The 18,007-nt window shown below is 41.1% G+C and overlaps 1 protein-coding gene across 1 annotated transcript in view; it reads right to left on the bottom strand.

The window, feature by feature from the left end:
• The window catches only part of COL27A1 (collagen type XXVII alpha 1 chain), a 310,533-nt gene that overhangs the window by 237,240 nt on the left and 55,286 nt on the right, over positions 1–18,007 (bottom strand). The window contains exons 6-10 of the mRNA XM_018561833.1: positions 15,067–15,120; positions 14,244–14,297; positions 11,315–11,359; positions 8,893–8,946; positions 1,309–1,353 (exon numbers count right to left, since the gene is read on the bottom strand). Coding sequence (XP_018417335.1) covers positions 1,309–1,353; positions 8,893–8,946; positions 11,315–11,359; positions 14,244–14,297; positions 15,067–15,120 — 252 coding nt within the window. The remainder of the gene's footprint in view (positions 1–1,308; positions 1,354–8,892; positions 8,947–11,314; positions 11,360–14,243; positions 14,298–15,066; positions 15,121–18,007) is intronic.

Genomic DNA, 18,007 nt, shown 5'->3' on the forward strand with positions numbered 1-18,007 from the left:
TTCAAAGCAAAGTTCAAGGACCCACATCATAGGGTACTAAATCCTATGCAATACATTATGAACATGAGTTGAAAATCACCAGACTTTGCAGACATCAAGTTATTACCAGCATGATAACAAATCATCAATAGAATATAAAGGCAGCTGAACTTCAATGACACCTATAGGTAGGTTTTCTGATATTTTTACTGCTATGAACTCATACGTGGCCTCCTGCAACCAACTCGGACTAAGAGTGGGAGGGGCAGCACTAGGGGCCAATCAACTATGTTGCAGGTGGCCAAGCTGACAGAAGCAGGGAGCTGAGTGACAGAGAGATAAGCTTATCAGTCTTCTTCTTCACCATCCAATTACAGGCTGAGGCAGGGCTGGACAAATCCTAGGCGGTAAAAATTACAGCTGGTGCCTAACTTTTAAGGTTCTCTAGTTGTTGTAAATTGAGCTCGCTCTTCAAACAATCTAGCTTGCTCCTGGGTTGGGCAGACTGGCTCCTGAACTCAATAATAATTTGTTTACCCCTGGGCTGAGGGCAGAAGAGACAAGACCTAGATGTATAACAACTGCAGAGGAGAAAAGTTTGGTCACCATGCTGGCTGTGCTGTGTGACAGGGCTTTATAAACCTTTATTAACCTCAGGACTTGAAGGAAAGAAATACAAATCATTTGTCAGGTAAAATCTCTCTCATACATGTTATTTTCCCTGTGTATTAGCTGGTTTCCTGGAGTTCAGCTTTAAATAGTCATATTTGAAATGCCAAGGGCTTATTTCACAGATAAGATGCAATAAGGCAATTGATATTCTCTAGCTTTCTGGTCCTGTTACCACTCAGATCTTCCATACTATATTTTGCAACCATGAAATGATGTGATAAAACAGAAACAGCAACAATACAACCACTGCCAGAATAATTCTTGCTTTGCTCTTATTCATCTTACAAGTAGAGCTATGATTATCTGCTCTGTAGGTCACGACCTGAAACCGCGATCTGGGCTGCGACATCATTTCCTGTTAGACACTGGGAATTCAGCTCTGCTTTTCTGTGCTGATAAAGTATAAAAAAAAGACTGACCAAATAATCTGCAAGTTATGACCGAACCATTATGAACTACAAATACAGTTTAACCAAGTTCTAATTTATTCTACAAAATGATAAACAACAAATACATTTTAATTAAGCTAAAACTCCTAATGTAATAGACATCAGTGGTGTACTTGATACTCCAGTGGGTATCCCAGAATCCTTAAGTGGTCTCTGCTACAAGAGAAAATCTCAAACATCGGGCTGTAAATTATGGAATGACACTAACCCGAGTTCCCTTCAGTCCCAAAGCTCCTACTGGTCCCGGTAATCCCTGAAGACAAGACAGATAAAAAAAAAAAGGGATACATATTCAGAGCTGTCACATAGACACGCTACATGGTAAGACATTTTATGTTCTGAGTGACATAAATGACAATAATGCATTTTTTTTTTTACAACAAACATAGAATATTTGTAGATGTTTCTACTAAAATGTTTACCTGTCCTTCACAAACGATGACAGAAGACAATTGGAGTAATTAAAAAAAATACATTTGCTAGATGCTAGTGACATAATTCTTGGAAAGTAACAAAGTATATCTTAAGTCAAGAACAAAAATGTAATATATTACAGATTACCAATCCTTAGATGTGGTGGCTGCATTAGTTTTATTTTCTTCAGGTTAGGAACATTTTCTGCAAGTGCAGAAATATACCTAATGATCTTGTCAAAAAATCCAGTATGCTTGTAACTTCCTGTGCACTGAGCTGAAACCCCCAATAATGTTATCATTTTTCTCAGCTATCTTCTTAAACTACAAAGCAGCTTTCCTTTGTGTAATGCAGATAATGAGATGGGGAGGTGTTTGTCCATGCTGCTTCTCCATAGATAAAGTACAGCGTGTGATCATGTCACCCTTGGACAGGAAGTGTGTTACTGTCAGTATCACCAGCAGGAAGTGTGTTACTGTCAGTATCACCAGAGGAAAATATAGGGCAGATCTGCCAATGAGGACACCTTTCCTGGTGACAACAGTCATCATTTTGGGAATACATATTTTCCCTTGCCTTAGGTCCGTCACTGACTTCCTGATACATCTATGATGAGGAATAACATGGGTTGTCACCAGAACAGGAATAGAGGATAAATCTTCCAATCTCAAACAGCAGATTTCCTTTATATCCCAGAGGATATTAGAGAGATTTCCTCTCAAATAATTTTTGTTACTTCGAGACGCAAAGTAAAGGGAAATTCCCCCAATGAAATATAGATTAGGGATGCACTGATAAATCAGCCGCCGAAACATATCAGCCGAAAATTGCACTTTTGGCAGAATGCCAAAAGTGCCATTTTTTGGGCAATATAGTGGTGCATCCGTTCTTTCTCTCCTCCCCGCTGGGCATTGCTCTGTGTCCCAGCGGGGAGGAGAGAAAATATGTCACAGGCGGCCGAGCGCTGCAGGAGGAGAGCACTGTGAGCAGCCGTCGTCTCTCCTCCCCGCACCGCTCAGCCTCCTGTCACAGATTGGGAGAGCAGTGTGAGCGGAGACAGCCAACGCCGTCACAGGAGGCTGAGCCTCCTGTGACAGCGTATCAGGAAGGAGAGCGAGTACAAACACTCAGCGATCATGAGGACATAGTATGTTTACTGTGTCCTCAATTATGAATGAATGGGAAGTGATCTACATCACCTCCTGTTCATTCATGATTGTGGTTATAGTAAACACACTATCTCCACAAGTTATGAATGAACAGGAACACTCAGTATAGAAGATTCCTGTTCATTTATAACTGGTGATGCAGAAAAAGAGATTGAGGATTATCTGTCCTCAATCTCTTTCTATTTTAAAGGGGTATATCAGGGGTCTGTTTAGACCCCTAATATTTCCCCAAAGCCCCTAAAAGTAAAAAATAAAAATATTTTATAAAAATAAAATTAAAAAATTAAAAAGTGTATAAAAAATAAATAAAATATTTTTTACAAATTGAAAAAGTTAGAATAAAAAACATTTTCGGTTTCAACCTGAAATTTTTTTCTTTTCGGTTTTGAAATTTTCATTTTGTGTGCACTTCTAATATAGATAGGGAAAAAAAACACTTGCCAGGGGTTTAAACTATCCCTTACTCTGTCCACAACTAAAAAAAGGTTTGGGCTTTAGATATGCTTTAAATAGTCTCCTGCAGCTAGATTGAATAGGCTTCTCACAAGTGCACTGTGGTAAGTGTGCAACCCCAGACAATGACACTGTATGGTGCCACCTCCTTCCATTCAGAACCATCCAGAAGAGAATAATGCTGACAATCAATGTCTGGATATGGTTACCTTAATGGTGTCTAATAGATAAACTTTAAATTGATTATCTGAAATCTGCAATTTGTTTTTGATAATTTGAAAAAGTAGACAAAATAATGATGCAATTAATAAGTAACAATGTACAAGATGTTTCAAGCAAGCGAGAGACAGGGAAAAAACAGGAAAACAATACAAAGAGTTTTTTTTTTATCATACTGCCAGACAAGGACAAGAGTGCCCAGTTATAGTTCCTCAATGTAAAATTGCTTTCTTTAAAACAGAAACTATCAGTCAGGCCAAGAATGACATATGAGGTTCTGGCAAAGAGACAGTGTGAATGATAGCAAGCTTGTCTGGGCTCCTGGTTATATAGATTAAATTGATGATTAGCCAATCAGTTGGCATTAGTTTGTCAGTAGTGGAAGTGAATGCAATGAAATGAACAAGAAGCAGACGTGATCTGCCTGGTATGGTGCACATTAAATAGTACATCTGCTGAGCATATTTTGTACAATGTACTATCTTTTAGATATGTTGTTGCAGTATATATCCTTATATTGCAAGGCTTTACTTGCCGTACTTGAATAAAGAGTAAACAGCTTTTCCCCTACAGGGACAGACACCTCCAGATGCACCAAATATACGGTCAAGGCAAAGCTGGCTATATACATGGAACATTTTAAGTGGTTGTTTTAAGTAAATTACCACCAACAGTTGAGGAAACAACTATAACTACTCAAGGTGATTTTCATGGATCTGTTTGGTTGTTTCTGTGACTGAAAGCTGGTTGAAAATAGTTTGTATGCTTATAATTACATACAAAAGAGATTATCAACAAATTCAAATGGAGTATAAACTCTGGACAATTTTCTATTATCTTTGGAAGTGAAAAACAATTACACAGCCCCATGCAGGGGTATGGGCTCATTGCTCGATGTGCACTGACTAGTGCATGAGCCTTTTGGATGATCTGGGGACACTGGGCATTTCATATATTCTGCTTTGGAAAAGTTTATCCTGCCACATTATTTTCAGTTTAAGTCTAGTGATCCAAGCACCCCTACCACAGAGCACAGCTAGGTCCTTGACCTCCACTGGAGCAAAAGCAAAATTTGGTCAAGAATACATGCCCAGCCTGCTGACTGAACAAAGAATGAACAGCCGAACACTCTGCTTTCTCCTCCTATCGGCATGTTAACTGTCAGCACAGATTTTTCTCTGTTGGCCCTCGCTCTTTCAGTCTGAGTGCTGATGGGAATTACAACAGTCAGCTATTAAAACAAATTGCAGTACTAATGTTAGCTGGTTTTAGAAATACATTTTATGATTTTTCAAATGAATATATAACTGCATTAATTGTTGTTTTTTATATATGGTTGAAGTTCAGCTTTAAGACACTTCTTAATTTTCATGACTGGAACTTGTAAAAGTGGCCACCAGAGACACAATTACAGCTAAGGTGCTAGGGCTAATTTAGTCATGCCATTGCTTCTCTCCCACAATCCATCACATTATTTGTGAAGAAGATAAGCTAAAGACACTTAAACCAAGGCCTGTGATAATGATTCAGTGATGCAATAATCAAATGACTGCCGTCCTGGCTTTTCGTGTACCAGGTTCTATTAGCGCAGGTCAGGTCATCTATAGACAGAAGACAGCGGTTTTAAGAAATGTGGGATTTTGTGCCAGTTGTTAGCATGCCTAAGAAAAATAATAATAATAATTTTTCTCTTGGATAAGCAATTTACCTTTATTCTTCTTTTAATAGTCAAACAACATCTGGTGCATGTATTTTGCAAACAAAGGATTTTGACAGATGAGGTCTTCAGCATTTATGGAATGATCACTTGTATAAAAGTCTGCATGACTAATGAATCTTCCTTCTTGGACTTCTACAAAGTCTAGCAAGCAATGTCTAAAGCTATACAATAATTTATCTCCACAGTAGATTAAGAGAGATAAAGGTAGTAATTATTAGTCTTGCAGTAGTGACAACTGCCTGTGTAGAACAGCTTTTTGGTTTCAGTAGTTTAGTTTATTGCTTTTCGAAGCCCTGGAGAATACCAAGCAGCTTTGTAACTAAAGCTTAATTCAAGCCAAAACATTTTTCTGAGTTTGGAAAAAAAGTCATTTTTTTTTTCTAAATTAAGGTATTATTAATGTTTTAACCATGCAGGGAAAAGAACATCTTCATATCTAAAACAGTGTGGTTTTACAATGAAATATATGGAAGTAGTGTTGTACTTTACTACAGTTCTTACATATATGGCAAGCAACATGTTCGAACAGGCAAGTCATTCAGCCGCAGGGGGTGGTACACGGGTTCGCCAATATTTAGGATCGCACTCAAAATTTAGGAGGTGGGGGTATAACAGATTTCCTTAATTTGCAAGCATGCAAAGTGAACAGTGCCACCAGTTAAGGCAAAGGGTGCCGTCCACACCTCTGGCATAAGGAAAAGGTCTGAGAGTTCCATCTATTTAGTCATACTGGGTCTCTGTACCTTAAGGCAAGGAGCTTAAAATTACTATCTGAGATATTAGTGTGGATGTACGAAGAGTGGGTCAAGAGAAGAATTTTGGAGCAGTGTTCTGCAGAGAGCTTATAAAATAACAATTTTGAACTGTTCCCAATGGACCAAGTATTCTGGTGGATTAACATAAGTCACCTGAAGTAGCAGCTTAAACAGCAATGAGATGCCATTGGAGGGCTGAGGGGTTGGCAAGAATATATTTACCATCAGCTTGAGAGAAAGTAAATTAAGCAGTGGCTTTTAGTGATATTACTCAATTGGAGCCATCTTTAGAAGTCCAGAGGTGGATGACACCAGAAATGTCCTCTTTCCTAATTTGGAGAGGTCAAGGACCTTTTTGTCTTTGGTTACATGATGTAGTCACAGGATGCCTTCTGGTGTCCCATGCTGTAAAGGTCTCTCATCTAGGCCCCACAGAAATTAGGGTTTGGATGTTTTTGGAATCAGGGGGAATTTTTCTGCCCATTGTCAGGCCCACTCCTTACAGTCAGCCCCATACCTTAAAAGAGAACTATGAGGTGAGTGCTGTTCACTCACCTCATAGTTCTAGGTGACCTGGATTCCCCCCTCCCCGATCCTCCAGCGCTAACTGGCGGAACGGACAGGGGAGGGGGCGCGTACAGCTGGCTCTGCCTCTAGATAGGCAGAGCCAGCTGTCACTCACGCAGCTGGTCGGATCCAGACATAATTGTCGGGATCCGCTTCAGCTGCAGTGTCTCAGTATACCGCGAGCTGTAGCTCGCGGTATACTGAACTTAGGGTGACGGGAGGACGCTAGTTTGTGTCCTCCCATTACCCTAAGGAGAACTATGGGGAAAAGCCCTAACCCCATAGTTCTCCTTTAAGTGTCATTATAGTGGTGGGAGCAGTAGTGGAGGTCAAATATGTGTGACTTGTGAACCCAAAGTACATCTGGAAAGCCCATGCTTCCATTAGGTTTAGTTCTGGTTGGTATTTAAAACGTTGGGTTTCTTATAAAACCAGATAAGGTCAATAAGTTTCAGGTTCAGCGATTTCAGGATACTTGAGGGGAGCGACATGGTAACATTTGGCACATAAAGAAGATATCGATTAATATAATGAGCTTTATTATTCCAATATGTCTGTACCAGAAAAAAAAAGGGTTGTCTCATCTGCATAAATCCCTCACTCCCTGAGTGTACAGGATCTAAATATTTTGTTATAAAAGGTCAGAGTGGTGAGGTGTTAGGTCAAGGTCTACATATCTTATGGTTTTTAACTTCCAGGTAAATGGGAACTGTGTTTGGAGATGGGAGGTCCTACAATGAGGGAGTCCTGTGTTAAGAATTTCTGATTTTGTGGAATTAAAGTCTGAAAGTTGACCATATATACAAAATTCTTGCAAGAGTACTGGAAGGGATATATCCCAAGGCCGGACGGACACACACACACACACAGTCTGTGAAGGCGGCCACGTTGTGATCTGGGTGTCTTATGTACAATCCCAGTATATCATTATTATAATAGTGCAGTGTGGAAAGCAGAGGTTTCAATGAAATAAAAAAAGAGCAAAGGAGGCAGTAGGCAACCTAGATGGTAGAAGTAGTATCATTTATATAAAGATTTTTATTTTATTTTTACTTTGTATTGTGGCAGTGTAAGCCAATGCCACGGTGTAGGATGGCGACTTTGGCACCCAAATCCCAGTCTTCCCTGGCTGTTCCACGTGTCCCACACGCACCTGAGTCTGCTGTGGCTTTGTGCTTCCTGCACCCACACAACTCCAACACTCCTCTGAGCACTGAGCTGGCTTCCTGATAAGGCTGCTCTCAGCCACCTGATTAGCCCAGGCTGGTCAATGGCAAAACCTGGCCCCAGGACTGGAGATCTCATCCCACCCAGAGCTCTACGAAATCTCCAGAGCTCCAGATCCCAGCTACAAATAGGAAAACCTGGACAGACCTGAAAAGCCAGGTTCTTCCTTATAACGTGTTTCACATTCTGGACCCTCTCAGCCCCTCTGGCTGAGAGTCCTGGGTGCCAAAGTCGCCATCCTACACCGTGGCATTGGCTTACACTGCCACAATATGTAATAGTTCATGTCTTGTTCTTTTGTGCTGACACAGACTCTTGAGTTGTACATATAATTCATTAACTACGGCCATTGTGGATACATCAAGAGGCTGTACATGCACTATTAGATACGTTTTTCCATTTCTTTGCTTTGCATTAGCAAAGAGTAATGCTTTAAATACATAGCAAGAGAGAATAGAAACATACAATTTAGTAGCTGGATAGCTATCCCTGCTAAGTGGAAAACTGATGGCATAAAGCATCAATTGCACACCCAATAAAAATCCTTGTATTATGACAAGCTATATTGTGGCAACACCTAAAATGAAACTTGCATACTATTCATGTAGCACACTTACACATAGGGTAAGAATTGCTAGATTAGCTGACAAACAGGTGCTCAAAGACAAAGTAGGGAAGTGAAAATAAATAAATAAACACTCTCAGGCAAGACTCTTTGTCAGCTGCACCATAAAGATGTGAGATTGGGTCTGGCCCATTTATACGTTGCATAGTGGTACCCCACACATTAGCTAAGGGGAAGGGGGGAAGGGGAGGTGAGTGCACTTTTAGAGTTTTGGTTGGAGTACTGTGTTAAAGCAGGGCAGGCAGAGTCACCAGAAAAAAAAAGAGAAAATATCAAATATCTCATTTCTACTATGTCCTTTAGATATATATTTGTGATTTCTTTGAACGGCTCTTTTCTATCATTTTTTTTTTGCTTTAGCATTAATGGTCTTTTAAATCTTCTTTTATAGAAAAGAATGTGTCATTTCTGCTTTCCAACTCTTTAAAAAGTCACTCAGTTGGGGAAATAATTGGAAATGTGATGTATATATTGCATAGCTTCTCTGTTTGAATTACCTGGAGGTTTATAATAAAGGGCCTTTTATTTAGTACAAACAGTAATGCATAAATGCAAACTCTCAGGTGTGCAAGGTGCTGTCTAGCCACCAAACCCCCTGCACAGATTTATAACCTGCACGGCAGCATGGTAAGATTTACTGCACCTGCCTGCCAGGATAACCTTTGGCCCCTGGGCTTCCATCCGGTCCACGCTCTCCCTGCAAGAGAAGAAGAGGCACTGCATTACATCCTTACTCCTGCTTCCAGTGCCCACATAGCTACAGCTAGCAACAAATTCAAATATCCGACTCAAGACGGGATGAAACAAGATCTCTATCTGTCGCCCTAAACAAATGCTGAAATCACATGCGTTCCTTTAAGGTGTCAGCGAAATCTTTATCTATAACACATGGAGTGGTTTGAAGCAGTCACTCTCTGCCAAAATGCTTTCAGGAGTCAATGGTCTCTCTTTAAACAACCTTACTATTCATTTCCATCCCTGGGCAGACCAACTTATCCAAACATGCAGGAAGGGGGGAGGAAGGTCGAGAAACAAGAAGGTTATAGTGTGAACATTAATCCTGTCAATGGTTGGTAGGAATGTAGGGGTTAATATGCGGATTAGGCACAAAAATTGGGAGCTAGCGATTTCCACTAACGTCATGTTAAAACACACATTTATTTTGTATAAATGTGAAAGTATTTCTGGCTGTCATTTTCAGAGGACTCCAGAGACAGGCCAGAAAGACTCCTGCAAATGAAGAAGCAGCTTTAATAATAGGGGAGAGCGAGATACAGAAAGTGAAGGAGCAAGAGAGAGGGAGAAAAATGAAGACAGAAAAAGATGGGGAGAGTGAGGGAGAAGAGGGAAAGGGGAAAGAATAGAGAGAGAGAAAGAAAAAGATGGAGAGAGGGATAAAAGAGAAAGAGGAAAGGGGGAAGAGGAGAAAGAAAAAGATGAGGAGAGGCAAAAAAAAAAAGAGCGGAGGGGAGGGAAAAGAGTGAAGAGAAAAACTAAGAAGAATGGGGAGAGAAAAAGATGGAGAGAGGGAGAGAGACAAAAATAGGGGGAGGCAAATAAAGTAAGAGATAAAGAGAGAGGGGAAGAGAGAGAGAGAGAGGCAGGAAAAGGGAGAAGAATGGAGAGAGAAAGGGATGGGGAGAGAAAAGGATGGGGAGAGAAAAGGATGGGGAGAGAAAAGGATGGGGAGAGAAAAGGATGGGGAGAGAAAAGGATGGGGAGAGAGGGAGTGAAAAGGGAGAACACTGAAGGCATAGACAAACAAACAAGATCTCTATCTGTCACCCTAAACAAAGAGAAAAGGATGGGGAGAGAAAAGGATGGGGAGAGAAAAGGATGGGGAGAGAGGGAGTGAAAAGGGAGAACACTGAAGGCATAGACAAACAAACAAGATCTCTATCTGTCACCCTAAACAAATGCTGAAATCACATGCGTTCCTTAAGGTGTCAGCAAAATCTTTATCTATAACACATGGAGTGGTTTGAAGCAGTCACTCTCTGCCAAAACGCTTTCAGGAGTCAATGGTCGAGAGAGAGAGAGAGAGAGAGAGAGAGAGAGAGAGAGAGAGAGAGCGATATAGAGAGAGAGATGAGAGAGAGAGAATGAGAGAGAGAGAGAGATATGAGAGAGAGCGAGAGATGAGAGAGAGATATACGAGAGAGATGAGATATACGAGAGAGATGAGAGAGATATATATATGAGAGAGAGAGAGAGAGAGAGAGAGATGAGAGAGACGAGAGGGAGAGACAAGAGAGAGAGTTATATGAGAGAGAGAGAGAGAGAGACGAGAGAGACATATGAAAGAGACGAGAGATATATGAGAGAGAGAGATATATGAGAGAGAGAGAGAGAGAGATGAAAGAGAGACGAGATAGATATGAGAGAGAGATATATGAGAGATAGAGAGAAAGAGAAAGGATAAGGGAAGATGGAGAAAGAAAAGGGAAGATACAAAGAGGAAAAGGGAAGATACACATAAAGATGGTAGACCAAAAGAAAATGAGGGAGGACGGAAAAGGAGGCAGAAGAGAGAGTACTGAAAGGGAAAATAGAGAGAAACAGGGAAGAATGAAAGAAGGCAGAGAGGGAGAGAAAGAAAGGTGATGTAGAGGACAAGGTAATAATAAAATAAAGGGAGGACAGAAACAGAGCGAGAAATAGTGAGGATAGTGTGAGATGAAGACTGAAGCAGAAAGCAAGAGGCGGAGAAGGTCAGGCAGAGTGAGACAAGGGATGGAATGAAGATGAGGGACAGAAGAATAGACAGATGGAGATTAGGGTTAGAAAGGAAAGCACACGCAGGCCCCCGGATGTGTCTCAGACACCTGCTCTCTGTGTACAGTTACAATAAAATGGCTTATTTCACATAGTTGCTGATTTGTCAATGAATTATGTATAGAGTAACCTCCTATACTGCAATAAGCAGAGGGATATTTGCATACCTCAACTGCTAATAAACTGTGTAGTAACTTCATTCATTCTCAGATAATTCTTGGCAAATGTCAAAAAGCACACAGACAATAAATATGTAACTTTTTGTTTTTGGAGGGGTCAGATTATCTTACCGGTTCACCAGGATGACCTTGGGGTCCAGGATAACCCTTTTGTCCCTTAAAGAAAAAGTGGAATATTGCATTAATACGCAATAAAGATGTATTTTTAAAGTTAACCTATATAAAGTACACTATTCCTCTTACAGTCATTTTATTCCTACGTAAAAACACAGAGGGCCTTATCAAAATTGGAGCAGTCAAAATCTGGAGCAGCTGTGAATGGCAACCAATCAGCTTCTCTCTTATTTTCAAATCTTAACAAAACAAACTGAAGAGAGAAGCTGATTGGTTGCAGTGCACAGCTGCTCCAGATTTTGTCTGCTCCAGTTTTGATAAAATACCCCCAATGTGTTTGTAATTCTATATGCAAACATGGGCAGTCATGTTTGTACATGCAGACTCTGCTTCCTAGTTATGCCTTACTAATCCTAATATTTTACAGGGTCTCTCTGAAAACAGTAGTCTTCATTAACTGGAAACACCGACAAAGCTCAAAGTGGGCAGAAACTATGCAAGAGAACATATAACGGAAATTGGGAGTAATTATTTATTATTATTGAAGGATGTGTTGTGGGTGGATGCTGACAGGGCCACCCATGGAGCAAATTGTGGCTGGTACAAGAATTGTCCAAAATTTGCTCAGTGAATAGCAAGCTTTAGGTTAGATAACTTGTCCTGATGAAAATCCTACTTCGTTCTCCCTTGCTATGTAATGTAAAGGTGAGGGCTGGGGAGTTATGTTTGCCATAGTTAACCTTGTCTCTACTGTGATGGCAGATTTCATTATCAGTTGTAAACTAGATGTGCAGGACTATCTGTCCCAAGAAAGGGTTTAAGATCTCAAGGCCTGGATGTTAAAAAAAAAACATACAAACGAAAGTCATTTACTTTGTCATTTATCGCAACATTGCCATCTATTTAAAGCAATAGAAGTTGCCCGTCATGTCCTATGCATAAATCAGCCCCAAAGAAAAACTAGAAAGGTAAGAGATCATTTTTGAAAAATATATTTAGATGTGCTGTGAATGGAAACAAATATTTAGTGGGGGGTTTCCCAAATTACTACCAACTATTAGGAATGCAGTAACTTATTTGTGCATCACTCGGCTGTAGGTCCTCAAATCATCTCTGAATTGGTGCTGACACTGTCCTTCCTTCTGAAGGGTGGCTACTTTTGTTCCCCATGGTCCCTGTGTGTGTTGTAAAGTAGTCACCACTTCAAGCTCGCTCCAGTGATGGAGTACAATTTCACATTTCGTTTCCATCACGGGAGCTAACTTGGAGCGCTGGCTACTTTACAACGCACGCAGGGACCATGGGGAACTAAAGTAGGCACCCTCCAGAAGGAAAAACAGTGTCCGCAGAAATTCAGAGATGATTTGAAGATCTACAGCCCAGTGATGCACAAATAAGATACATTTTTGTTAATAGGGTATTTGAAATAATTGTTAAGGTTTAACTCCTGAGTTTAGTGTCACGTGAAGAAACTCATAGTTTTTTAGCAGACACCTTTAGATACCTGCATGGCAGGTCACTCCTGGAGCCCTGATATGCAAACAGCAACCAGCTGCAGTAATCAGCTATGACCTGCGCACTACCACCTGACTGCTGCGACCCACTGAGATACTCACCTAAAGGTCACAATAACAAACAGGTGGTACTTCAATCCTTTCCGTGCTCCTTAGCAGAGAATAGATTAAGCTTGTTCATAGGAATTGTTTACAAACTCACAAACGATGTTTGAAATTGTGAGGACCGCTTGTAATTATCGGGTCATCTCAGGGTAGTGATAAAAGGCAAAAAGGGTGAGTGAAAATCACTCAGCCTTATAGTGCGAGCTGACGTGTGACAATGAAACTGTCACACGTTGTCTCTATAGATCGGGAAGTGAGAGAACATATACCGCCGTTTGCTCACTTCTCGATCATCTACCTGCAGAGAGCCGTGACTGTCAGACAACGCTCCCCGCAGGGATTCCCCCCTCCCCGCTCCGATCCTCCAGCGCTGACTGGAGGAACGGACGGGGGCTGGTACAGCTGACTCCGCTCTGCCTCTAGATAGGAAGAACCAGCTGTCACTCACGCAGCTGGTGGATCTCGACAGTAATGTCGGGATCCGTTCCGGCTGTGCTGGTCTCAGTATACCGCAGGCTGTAGCTCGCGATATTCTGAGCTTTGGGTCACGGGAGGACGCTAGTATATGTCCTCCTGTGACCCTTAAGAGAACTATGGGGAAAAACACTTACCCCATACTTCTCTTTTAACATGGATCTTCAGGCATACAGCTACATACAAGTTGAAATACTTTAGCTGTTTGTACAGCCTTTGACTGGACAAGGAATGAGAAGCAGCACACTGATGAGGGCATCAATCTGCTCTCTTCTCTCAAAAGCATGCGCAAATGGTTCATTGACAGCACAGTACAAATCAGTACTGCCCTTCCTCTTTCCAGTCCTGCCTTGTAGAGAATTACAAAAGGCTTACAGGAAAGATTTGTGTTCCTCTGGTAGTTCTATTTTTTTTTTTAAATAGTGTATTTGTTAATGAATACATTGTAGATTCACAATGGTATTTTATATCTACTGGGAGGTTAGGTTTAGTTAAAAGTAATCTTATGGACAATTAGGCCATGTGGGTGTGAACAACAGTGCTAATGCTTCCAAGAGATAAAGTGTTTGTTTTACCTAAAGACATTTTCTAAGATGCTGGAAAATCTCTACACGATCAATTATCTATCAACCTCTAACTTTTCTGAGAGAGAGAAGAGAATCAGCACTTCACCTTATACGTTCCATATGAATTAATCAAACATCTCATGGCTAAGACATATAATCCATCACTGAATGTTCACAGTCACCCTAATACCTCACTTAACTAACAAACTTCAATTCCAATAACTCACCTTTGCTATTTTCAAATTCCAATATCAGCAGAAGACTTACCTTTCGACCCAGAGGCCCAGGAAGGCCTGTCAGACCAGCCAAACCAGGATCTCCCTAGAAGAGAAAGAACAATGAGTACATTCCTGACCACAAATTTATCAAGGGAGAGACAGATTCAGCAGTCACCCTCGACTGCTTTTGATTAAAGCTATGCCAGTCATTAATCCCGGGCGTTTAGTGTGATAAATGCTGCCAATAGCCCTGGTCCATGCTGGCTTTTTGTATCCCCCAGGAAGCCACTGGCAGGAGCACAGTCCATTGTTACTAACATAAGACTTATGTCATCTACTTTCCAAACAGTCAACATGAAGGAATTCAGCTAATGAAAGAGAGCAATGCACCACTACAATGAAACCAGGCCTGGTAAGATAACTGACCGGGTGGGAAGACAAAACCGGATTAAAAAATATCTTCAGCTAAAAGATGTGTGGGGTGATATGATGGTCTAGTATAAGTTATCCCTTACCGTTAAAACGTTTGCAATGTTTTCATGGGGCCATGAACAGAATTTCTCTCCATTTTATTGTTTTGTGATTGGCTATCAAAGCCAACATTGGAAGTATATTAGTCAGTTGCATCATAAACAGCTGTCAAAGTGAAGTGATAATGTGGTAAGACTCTGGAGAGCAAAGTATGTAGAAAAAAATTGCCAAACAAAGAGTCTGCAGAAGGAGTTAATTTCTTCGGTTTCATAATATTTCTGTTAACAGTAATATTGTTACTGTTTTGTAAGAATGTGGCAGTGGTTTCCTTAGGTTGGCTCTGAGAGATCATGACATAATTTCCCATAAGGAAAGGAAAAGACACAGGCTGATGAGGATACCTTTAATCCATTTAGAGCTTTTCCTGGAGAGATGCCAGGATCACCCTTTTGACCCTGGAAAAAAAGAATAAAAACATCACTCAGTAAAAGATGAAATAAGAGATTCCCCATTTGGGGGTGATGTCACTTCTTCACCTCGCAATCACAGTTGCAGATGGACATATACTCTTTGAGATAAGTGACAAAGCACTAATCCAGGAACACACGACAAACAAACTACTGGGGGGCTAAAAGTCCTAATACACAAAGCTACAATCATGAAGGACATATATTCCTCCTGACCTCCTATCCAGTAGACACTGCAGGCCACCTAAAACTGTTGGTAGCTTTACAATGGATTGGTCTCAGCTACAAAGGTTACAATGTAACATACCGACCGGTATATTAAAGATATTTGGAAAATAAACTTATTGGCTGGTCTTTTTTATTAAAACTTGTGCTGCGAACATATGGAGGCTGACATTGCCAGACTACTTAAAAATGCCAGATACCTGGCTGCCCCAGGACATCAGTACTTTCCAAGCGATAACAGGATAAAGATCTTGTTTAGTTCTGGATCGAGTAGGGGAGTGCTGAAAACCTTATCAGGTTATGTTTTGCCACCTATGCCCACTGGGGAGAATTCCCTGCACTTCCTGAAGCAACAGGAAGTGAAAGGAAATCTCCCCAAATACAGTTGTAACCAGAAGTGTTCCCTTTGGAAGACTTAGGGCCCTTTCACATTAGCCGCTGCACTACATTGCAATTCTCGCTCATCGCACTGTGTACTTTTCTTTTTTTTTTTACAAGTGACATTTTATTCAGGGCTTGTTTACACCAATTCCAGTACGTCGCAGCACAGTGAGTTGCTGGAACACACTGCATCGCATAATTACAGCCTCCCTGCGTTTCGTGGGCAGGAGGGGGGCGCGGTGATGCATTCAAGTCAATGGAACATCCACGCCCTCTCCTGCCCCAGAACGCAGGGAGGCTGTAATTATGCGATCCAGTGCCTTCCAGCAACTATCCATGCTGGAACTCACTGGAATTGGTGTGAACAAGCCCTAAGTGCTATGGCACGGTGCGGTGCGAGGAGGTTGTACTGCATCTCATCCCGCTGCGCTGAAAAAAAAAGTACTTTTTTCAGTGCACACCACCGCATTCCCCTGCATTGTAGTGGTGTGAACTGTGTCCATCCGTGACAAGGCAAGTTTCCTGTTTCTTGTGTTGGGGCTGCGCTGGCCATTTTTTCCAACACAGCCCCAATGCAAGACAAGCCAATTAGCCTTTTCACAGATGGACACCATTCACCCCACTGCGTTGCAGTGTAACACGGTGATACGGTGATGTGTGCTGAAAAAAAGTACTAGATGCAACGCATCTGGTGTGAATTTACCCTTCACCTCACCTCTTCTTCTGGATTTTGGATTTCCTCTCACTTTCTGTTTAGGTGACAATGGTTACCAGGCAAAAAGATCACCAGGGAAATCTCGCCAGTAGGGACACAGAATGCAACAAAAACTTGACAGAAGGTCTAACCCTTCCCCACCAAAACAAAAAAATAAAGCTATGGCTTTACATACACTTGTTTCAGTATCTACAGAAAATACCTAGAACTGCTACTATATAGTAAAAAAACAACCTTATTATAAGGGTCTGTACACTAATACTGGCTTGTTTTTACAGCTCTCAGTGAATTCTAAACCCATCTAAAAATACATTTATTTTAAATATATCTGCACGCTAGCAGAACTCACTGTGTTTACAGTTCATTGATGTGCTTTCTTTCAGATGCCCCTCGACCTACTTGTGTGGTCCAAAGCATGTCATTCACAACTAACACAACTCTGTGGAAGCACACTGTAAATGCAACCAACATGTATACATATAGTGAAGATACGTCTCAATAATTAAAAACAATTCAGAGGTTGTGACCTATATATGATTATCGGGCAGCTTACTTTAGGACATGTGAGTAATGTTTTCTAATACAGCTTTGCTTTTAGGTTTACTCTTCCTTTCAGATTACAATTTGGTTCACATTAAAGAGGCTTTAGTAATGTTTACATATACATGTGTGTATATATTGTTCACATACAAGCTCAGCAACAAGAGCATTGAATGCCAAGATCACCAGTTTACTGCATATTAAAGCAAGTTTTCCTTTAACCCATTTATCTTGACCACAATCCTGACCATTTTGTTAACCACTGCCAATGAAAATTATCCCAACAACATGATGCTATCACCACCATGCTTTAGAGTGAGGATAGTGTTTTCAAGTCGATAAGCACTAATGGCTTTTTCCCACTATACACAGGGTTCTTACCACTTTTGTTACATTTTCCACATGTTCCTTTGATCTAGGGAACGGAAGAAGATATACTCACCTGATCCTCTGTCCTGTGGGAGTGACCACTGACCTCTCTCCTCCTCTGCTCTGGCTGTGGTATGTCCCTCGGCGTCTTCAAGTCTAATTGAGCTGTTAGACATGATGATGCCATGGGTCCTAAGACTGCTGGAGCCTAGGGGAGAAGAGGCTGCAGGGAGCAGTCTAGCAGCTAGGCGGGATTGAGGATCAGGCAAGTATATTTCTTTTATTTGCAACCCTAAACAAAAACGAGCAGTTAACACTTGCAACAAGCAGTAGCCCCACCGCAAGGGTCAAGATTAAAAAATCCTGGATTCCTATTTACATATACTATATAGACCCGCAAAATGGTTTAATACTGCAATACAGTCCGCAACATGCGACAAAGTATTCCTCACAGACCAGGGATGAACTCCATTGAATCAAGGGTTTTTGAACTGCCAAAGACTCCACCATGTGCTGATATGTTTTCACTGACAGATCATTCTGCAGACTTTCTTTCCACTCTATGTGCAAGATAAATGGTCTGTTGTGTGTATTTTGACAGGGACACCCTCCTACACATCTGGCGTGTAGGCCTGTGCGACTAAA

Source organism: Nanorana parkeri, unplaced genomic scaffold (assembly GCF_000935625.1).
Source record: "Nanorana parkeri isolate BGI_ZX_2015 unplaced genomic scaffold, ASM93562v1 scaffold547, whole genome shotgun sequence".
NCBI classification, from domain to species: Eukaryota; Metazoa; Chordata; class Amphibia; order Anura; family Dicroglossidae; genus Nanorana; species Nanorana parkeri.